At 40.7% G+C, this 9,413-nt stretch overlaps 1 protein-coding gene across 1 annotated transcript; it reads left to right on the top strand.

Annotated features, from left to right (window-relative positions):
- The first annotated feature begins 5,810 nt into the window (after nucleotides 1-5,810).
- LOC131875138 (uncharacterized) lies at nucleotides 5,811-9,029 on the top strand. Its single transcript, XM_059219168.1, has 2 exons — nucleotides 5,811-6,169; nucleotides 8,747-9,029. Exons 1-2 carry the CDS (start codon nucleotides 5,811-5,813, stop codon nucleotides 9,027-9,029), a joined length of 642 nt encoding a protein of 213 aa, XP_059075151.1.
- The last annotated feature ends 384 nt before the right edge of the window (nucleotides 9,030-9,413 follow it).

Here is a 9,413-nt window from a genome sequence, read left to right on the forward strand (position 1 = left end):
AAAAATGATTCAATATACTACCAATGGATGTAAATATATGACTAAAATGATGAATACTAAGAGGGGGGGGGGGGGTGAATTAGTATACCAAAAAATATTAAACTTAAACTCTTAAATAATTTAGTAGTTAACTGATATAACAGATTTACTAACAAACCGATTAAGACAAATGCAAACCAAATAACAAATAAAGCATTCACCCACAAGAGCACAATCACTATAACACAAGACATTTTAACATGGAAAGCCAAATGCGAAAAACCATGGTGAGTAGAGACTCACAAGTAACTATCTGCATAATAGAAACCAGACCGGTTAAGGTCATACAATGTTCTTCACCAGAACAAATCATGTTAGGAATCTAGATCTTTGTTAGGAGATAAGTCCTGTTAAAGACTACCTTGAGAGAGGATTTTAGATTCATAGTTGTGAACCACTTGTTAGAGGATTTATAAAGTCTTTGCTGGGCCTACCCAGTTAAGGGTTTCAAACTTGTCAAAGATATGAGTAATCAACAAGTAGATGATCTAGATACTAACACTTTATGCATGGTTAGATCCTTGATAGCTCATTGTTAATGCACATTTAGCATTACTTTAGTCTTCACTATCTCCACACTCTATTTCTTCACACAAACCTAATCTTCTCTTCTATAATCACACATACAAAACCCTCATCCACTACTAAAACCCTAGACATGATGTCCTTATAAAGGAGTCTGATTTCATGTCGGTCCAATAGGATTACATTACAAGTTCATAGGTTCAGTGCATCTAGATATATTTGGTAACATGACACAAAATCACCGCCAAAGTGTCGGTGGATGATAACTCATCACAGAAATACCGGTTGGTAACTCATCACAGAGTAATACCGGTTCATTACCAATTACCGTTCATATATTTTACCAATTACCAGTTGTCAAAATGAAGAATGGAAAAATGTTAACTACCGCTTTTTTCCTTCGTACCACTTTGGGATCCTCGAATTGCTTGAGGTCTTCATACCGCTTTGGGTCTTCAGTCAGTTTGTGACCGGTAAACGCCTTCTGCAAAACACTGATAGTCTGAAGACTATAATACATAATACATGTTAGAACAATTACCGGTTGAGCATAACTCATACATAAAGAAAGTGAACACAAAACAAGTGTGTGTCCATCAATGACAATCACAACAGCATAAAAAATGCCAACAATCTCCCCCTTTGGCATTGATGGCAACACTTAAGAAAATTTTGACATCTAAGTGTTTTACAACAAAAATATGCCATAATCAAAATTACTCCCCCTAAGCATATACACTATCCCTTTTTACAGAAAATACAATGTATACTACTCCCTTAAATAGGTAAACATGAAAGTATACATAACATTCATCAAAATTTAAATACTACTCCCCCTTTGCCAACAATGACAAAGTACTACAGAATAACCCCTATTTCTCATTATCATTAAAATAAGTAAATGTTTATGACAATAATGAGTGAAACTTATCAAAAACAGATTTAAAATCCTGCATAAAAGTCTTCATGGCTAATGACCATGACTCAAGTAATGAGGTATCAACCTCACTTTCCATCTACATCTGTGATACTTGTTCTTTGATGGCATCAATTGTACTCATCTCTTGAGTGACTGTTAAAGCTTCAAGATTGAGAAAGCTCTTCTGAAGAACTTGCAGTTTGGGTAATAGAACTATTTGAAGTTCCTGCAAATCCTGTGTCCAGTTGCTAATCTCCAATTCTATCCTAGCAGACTGAAGCTGATACTGGTGAACAATTTTCTCATATGTAGTGAAAGAATCATACGACATCTTAAAGTTGCTTATGTATGCCTGTAAATTAGATTGTAGTTTATCCTTTTGTGCAAGCACACCATCACAAAATAGATAGGGTTGGCTTATTTTTCTCAACAATAGCTTTCCCTCATCCATAGCATCTCTTATGTCCTTCTGTTGCTTTTGAAGTTGAGACTGGAGCTCATTCAGTTCCGTTACTAAGGAAGTTTTGAGTGCCTTCTCATGCTTCTTCTTTGCATTTGCTTCAACAACTTGTTCTAGGCACTGTCCCTGGTCCTCTACAACTGTACATAGAATTTTTAATTTGTCTAGAGAGGAATCGATACCGGGGAATCAAACTTGTAAGGGTGTCAATCATAGTGTGAATGACATCTTTCTCCTTTTTCCTCCTCAAAGTTTCCAATCTCTCTTGCGCTAGCTTTATGCCTTCCAGCAGCTCCGATTCATCTGCAGATTGGAGGTCAAGAGGACTGGTGATGTCAGTTGGTTTGGCTTGAACACCAGTTGCCTTTGGGGTCTCCGCCTGTTTGGCTTTTTCTGCTTCCTTCGTCTCTTCCGCTCTTTTCTTTTCATCTTCTTTCTCCCTTTGCTCCTCTTCATGCTTTTTCTTCTGTTCCTCCTTCTTTCTTTCTTCTTCTTTCCGCTTCTCCTCTTCTTATTTTTTCTTCTCCTTGTCTTTCTGCTTCTCCTCTTCTTTCTTCTTCTTCTCCTCGTCTTTCCTCTTCTCCTCTTATTTCTTCTTCTTCTCCTCGTCTTTCCTCTTCTCTTCATCTTGTTTCCTCTTCTCTTCATCTTTCCGCTTCTCTTCCTCTTTCTCCACTTTCTCTTTGTCAGTCGTTTCCTTGTCCAGTTTCTCCTTGTCTGTTTTTTCCTTATCAACCTTTTCCTTTTCTACGTCTGGAGTGACATCTTCAACATCCAGAGCATCAACATCAATAGTGTCCACCTATTTTGTAGCTGGTTCTCCTTCATCATCAAATGCCTCATTCGATTTTCCAGTTTCCGTTTCCTATTCAGCTTCTCTGTTTGCTTGAGCTACTTTATGCATTTTCACAACTGCTTTAGTGTGGGAGTGTGTCTTTCACCACTTCAAAGGCTTTGCCTTCTAGTAGCAAGAGTCTCCTTCTTCTCATGAAGAAGAGACCTTTGTATCGGTTCATGATTTCAAACAATTCAGAGTTTGAAGCATCAGGGAAGTATTCAGCAAAAATCTTTTCTCTGATCTCCTATTCTCTCTCAATGCCAATACGCCATTTATTATCTAAAGAATTGTACGAAGAATAAGGTGTCTCAGGTCTAATTTTTGATGGCGACCGGTCATGAACACACAAATAATTAATGACTTCCCGCTCTGTTTCCTCTTTCTCACTATCGGTAAAATCATCAAAACATTCCTTCAGGTCACTAAGCAATTTTCTTCTAATATTCTTAATAGTCCTCTAACAATGTGTCATCAACTTATAAGAAGAGATGTCAATATTTACTAGTGTTGATGAGGCAAGTGTAGTAGTAGTAGACTTAGCCTTCTTGCTTGATTGCCTAGTTTTCTTTGGCTACACTTCTGATTCGGTATCCTCTGACTCCGGAGAGTTGTTCTTGGTCTTTTGCTTCCTCTCAAATACTTTAGCGGGTGCAACTTCTAGTTTCTTCTTGGCAGGTGACCGCTTGGTCACTTTTGGGCTCACTAAGGTAACCATTGCCGATATCGATGGCACTGCCTTTCCCTTTTTCACTGAAGGTTCTTCAACTGGTGATACCCTTTCCAAGTAGGTGTCAGTTCTCTTTTTCTTTGCATTTAAAGGAGAGGCAATCAGGGTACAGGCATACCCATACAACATGTCGTACATCACCTCATATCCCATAGGTTCTACTTCTTCCTGTCTGGGCTCTACTGCTTCCATTATGCACTCATCTACTTTACTAGTAAAACAGATGTCCTCTTCATATTTCTTAACAATGTCTCCAGATATTCTCATCCTTTGAATCATCTTCTTCTTGAATGCATCGAAGTATTTATTCAAGACTTCAGGATATCTGGTTCCCACCACTTGGAGACTTTCCCTAATTTGTTTGGTTACTGGTTGGTCAGCAGACCATTGAATATCACCAACTCCTGGGAAATAGCCTTGAAAGTAGAAAAATAGACCCACCAAAAGTTGTCCAAATTTGAATCTTAAGGCGTTGTCTTGTTTGATGGACTTCAAGTTTAATAGAAGTTGCTTTTGCAAACAGGTGCATAGATCAAATTATAGGAGTTGAGAAAATACAACACCACAGGAGCCTGAAGATCTTCTGCAAGCCGAATAACCTGTTACAAGGAGAAGCAATGAAGCAAAATCTGAAGAACATACAAAACACAGAGAATATGCTCAAAAAGAGAGAACTCAATATTCACAAAAATATGTAATGTGATTCTTACAATGAAAAGAAAGAACTCAACCTTTAATAGGTCAAGAAACCCTAAAAAGGGAAAACCTAGGTTTGCACATAATAATTAATTAAAACAATTAATTATATGCACCTAAAGTTAGCTTAAGTGTAATAGAGATAAAGGGAACTTAAATAATTAAACAAGAAAATACAACACCACAGGAGCCTGAAGATCTTCTGCAAGCCGAATAACCTGTTACAAGGAGAAGCAATGAAGCAAAATCTGAAGAACATACAAAACACAGAGAATATGCTCAAAAAGAGAGAACTCAATATTCACAAAAATATGTAATGTGATTCTTACAATGAAAAGAAAGAACTCAACCTTTAATAGGTCAAGAAACCCTAAAAAGGGAAAACCTAGGTTTGCACATAATAATTAATTAAAACAATTAATTATATGCACCTAAAGTTAGCTTAAGTGTAATAGAGATAAAGGGAACTTAAATAATTAAACAAAGAATGTTTAATTAATCAAGTAAATACCCGAATACTCTAACACCCCCCCTTAAGCTAGACTTAGGGAGAAGCTAAAACCTAGAACAGCTACTGAAAGACTGAAAGATGGGTCCCGACAACAAGGCCTGATCAGGTACCCAAATACAATGAAATCTCTATGAACTGGAGAAATAGAGAAAACCACGTGGGAACAAAACTCTACTCCAAAAAGAGATGAAAAAAATATCACTGAAGCATGAAGACCCTACAAACTCTGTCGAAGAATAACTGTTGATCTGAAGAACATCCACTGAACTAGAACATGACCAGGTAGAGAAGACTGTAATTTGCATGAGTGCCCTCAAATGACACTACTCGAATCAGGAGGCAAATAAGGCAAAACAACTGAAATCGAAGATACAGATGGCATGAGAAACCAAAGCCTGAAGAGCTGATCAATCGAACCATGGAAGCATTAGAACCAACAGGATAAACCTCCCCATAATGCGGAAGTGGGAGAGGGACAGGAACACTGAAAAGGACAACCAAAAACAACTGCATGACGAAGAACCAAGAACATCAAAGGTGCTGAGACACATCATCATGAGGCGAATGTCGTGGAAGGAACACTCACTTGACAAAGGAAGATGGCAAACAAAGGCAAACATCAACCCCCTCATGGCACTTGATATGCAAGATTCCAAGTAAACAATGCATGATGGCACTTTATCTCAGTGCGTTTGCATAATTACAAGCTAGAATGATAAGAAGACTGGAAATAGAAACGAGAATCAAAACAGAGACATCCTACTCAGAAAAGAGATCCCAGGACCTGAAACAACCACGATATCCACCAGAGTGCTGAAAAGCAAAAAACTGAATAAAATATGCATGGAGCATAATTTGGAAAAAAAAACCATATTTCTGGAAAGTACATAGAACACGCTTTCCGAAAATATAAAGTTTTCGAAAAACGGAGGTCGGATGCTCATTCTACGTCTCCCGGAGTGCAAAAAAGAGACCTCACTTTGACTGTAAAAAAACACAGTCAAACAACAAAATTGGAATAAATTACCAACACCATGAGGTCGGCCTCGGAACTAGCTTTTTGATGCCTATTTGTTTGCCAAAATCCGACTCCGTATGCCCAAGATAGGGCCAAAAAACCAAACCCCCCTTGAAAAGGCCCAAAAAAGGGGTCTGGTGGCCTGTTGGTTGTCTGGTGGCCAGGGAGCGGAGCTCCGGTGGCGGCCGGGTGGCAGGGCGGTGGCCGAAAACAACTGCGCCCGGGGAGCGGACGGAGCCGGGCTGCCGGCAGTTTTGATAGGCGGCGGCAGCGCAGGGAGGCGGAGACGGCGGACCTGGCCGGCGGGGAGCCGGAGCGGCGATATGGAGCGGCCGGCGGCGGCAGTTCGCGGGCGACGAGAGATGGAGGAACAACGGCGGCGTCCGGAAAAGGACGGAGGGGCCGCCGGCGGGGGCCGCAGGGGCCGGACTGACAGGTCTGACAAGCCTGTCAGTCCGGTACCCTGCGGTACCCAAAAAATGTGCCCAAAAAATTTTTTTCTCTTTTTTTTTTTCGCCTTTTGTGAAAGATTTTTTTTTTAAAAGAAAATTTCGGCCTGCATGCCGTAAAAAGGCAAAAAATAATTTATTTTTTTTTTAATTTTTTTTCTCGATCTGCGTGCCAAGGTCGTACGCCCTGGATCGAAAAAAAAATAGCTCCCGGAGGCTCAGGAACCAAAATAGGTCGAATTTTATATGACCATAGGGGTTTTCGGGCCTTCTGAGCACGACGGTGAGGTCTGTTTAGGCCCAAAGTGCTCAGAAAAAAAGCTCAAACCCTAGGTACACAAAAAAATTCCTGAAACCCCAGATCTGCTTCCAAAGCCAAAAAACTCAAAAACAAGAACAGGCAGCTGCAGATCCACGCTCTAATACCATGTAGAAGTTGAGAAAGCCAACTTCACAGACCCCGAAGATCACCTGCATGCAAATAACCTGTCACAGAAAGAAGAGATGGAGACAAACAAGCAAGGGTGCTCTGAAAGCTGAAAAAATGTATTCATCCAAGAGAGAGATTAATTACAATGATGAATCCTTATAAAAGGATATTGTGCAACCCTAAAAGAAACCCTAATAGGTAGACATTTAATAATTAATATAATTATTAAATGTCACAAATGCAAACTAAAGTGAAATCTTAAGAGAGGAATAAAGGTAATTTAATCAACATGATTAAATTAAAACCTTTACTCTAACACTCCCCCTTAAGATGAGCAAAAGTGTAGTTACAAACATGTGCAAGAAAGCAAAGGTAGCTACAATGCAAGAAAGTAAACTTGGGTCCCGGCAACAAGGCCTGATCAAGTACCCAATTACAACCAAATCTCTGTAAAGTGGAGAAATAGAGAAAACCTCATGGGAAAAACTCTACTCCAAAAAGAGATGAAAGAAATAAATGCACTAATAACAGAAAGATAGGAGGTGGATAACATGATACCCCCCATAGACAACTCCTATCATATAAGTACATATACAATGGTCTCCATAGGAGAAAAAGAAAGAGGCTAGAAGCCCCCCCCACAATGAAGAAACTCCTATCGCACATATGGATGCCTGAGGTAGAAGCCAGAAAGAGATCCTGAAGCGACATATAATATTCCTCCCCTTGGGAAGAAATGGATCCAAAGGACGAAGATGAAGAAACCCTGTGAAGAGAGAAGAATCAATCTGTCTCAAGATGTGTGCCATAATAGGATGCTGAAGAATCCCTCTGTCTGAACTGAAGCAAAAGATGTCAAATCCAAACTGAACTGAAGACTCAAAAACTGCAACCTCTGAATGCACAGATGATGGTGGGCTAACAGCTGGAATATGGCTATCAACAAAGAGGAGCTGAAAATCCTCAAAGTAATCCTCCAAGTCTGCAATATAGGACTCTACAAACAAAGATGAAATGCCTGCAAGATAAGAATCCCAAGTAGCCATGTCTGAAAGATGTGTGATGTCCTGCTTAGCTGAATCAATAGGAGCCAAAGAAGAGGCAATATCAAACTGATCAGGAACAAAAAGAGATGATGTTGATACATGTATAATCTCAGTCTGAAGAGTAGGAACTGTGAGACAATCCTCTGATTCATCGGAATATGTAAGGGTGTCTAAATATTGAAGTTCCTTTAAAGTATCATGATCAAAAGGTGTGTTATCTCTCCAACCAATGGGTACAAGACAATCTGAAGCAGGATCCTTTGGGAATGGAGAAAGACTGGGGTCTCCATAGATCTCCCAAAGACGTGTCCAAAGTGAGTGAGGACAATCAATGCCCGATATAGCCCACACAGTGTCAGAATCAACACTAGACAAAATAATTCCTACTATGTGATTTCTAATGATATCCCAAGCTAGTGTTCTCTCTAAAGTTGCTGGTTCAGGTATGAGATCATACAAATAAGGCAAAATATTAAGCCACCTACAGTGTGTAAGTATGCCCGTTGCCCATGACTCATAATTACCCCGTTCTAGAAATACAACTGAAGGGTGAGTAGAAAAACCCATGATAACTCTTCAAATTAACAAATCTGAGACTAAATGACTTTAATACTGATAAAGCAGATCAAATAAAGCCATCCCATGCAAACAAATCATTTCCAAGTCTGAAACGTCCAAGTAAGTGACAGATGTGTGAAAACACAAAGTACTGAATAAAATGTACCTGGTGTAGATTCTGGAAAAATAAATGATAGATCTGGAAAGAGCACAGAAACCCCTTTCCAACGCCTATTCGTTTGCGAAAAACGGAGTCCGTATGCAAAAGATATGGCTCCTGGAGTGCAAAAAACTTGTTCTGACTTCGACTAGCAAAAAACACTACAAAACGGAAAAATCAGAAAAAAAGATCTTCATCTTTTAGATCGGGCTCGGAACCAGCTTTCCAACGCCTATTTTCATTCGAAAATCCGAGTTAAAATGCCTGAGTTATACCCGATTTAGTAAAACTGCTCCAAAAGAGCCCAAATAGGCCCTTTAAGCCCTCAAGGGCTTAAAAAAAATAAGCCCCTGGTCCTCTGGGCGACCAGGGGTGGGCGCAGGGGGTGGCAGCGCGGGGGGCGGCGCAGTGGCGGCGGCGGCGGCACGTGGGCGAGGCGCGGTGAGCGCAGGCAGCGGAGCGCGGGTGGCGCGGCGGCTGCGGGCGTCGCCTGCGGCGTGGCGGGAGCTGCCTGGCCGCGACCGGTGGTGACCGCCGGCGGCGGCGGCCGGGCAGTGGCTGCTGGGCGACGCTGCGTTTTAAACTGGCTGCACCTGCCGTTAAACACAAACAGCGTTTTTTTTTTTGGATTTGCCTCGGTCTGCGTGCCCTAGGGCCGTACGGCCTTGGGGCATAAAAAAAATTTGCCTTCTGGTGCAACTGTGTCCAAATCAGATGAATTTTATATGGAAATAGGGGTTTTTGGGCGCTACGAGCTCAACGGTGAGGTCCGTTTGGGCTCAAAGTGCACCGAAAAAAAATACCCCTATTCCAAAATAAAAAACAGAAGACACACAGATCTGATGCAACCAAAACCGAAAAATCAGATCTAACCCTCGTAGCTCCAAATTCTTCAGAAGACGAATAGGAAGCAGCAGGTCTGGAGCTCTGATACCATGTAGGAGTTGAGAAAATACAACACCACAGGAGCCTGAAGATCTTCTGCAAGCCGAATAACCTGTTACAAGGAGAAGCAATGAAGCAAAATCTGAAGAACA

The sequence above is a fragment of the Cryptomeria japonica genome, chromosome 4, assembly GCF_030272615.1.
Source record: "Cryptomeria japonica chromosome 4, Sugi_1.0, whole genome shotgun sequence".
In the NCBI taxonomy this organism is placed as follows: domain Eukaryota; kingdom Viridiplantae; phylum Streptophyta; class Pinopsida; order Cupressales; family Cupressaceae; genus Cryptomeria; species Cryptomeria japonica.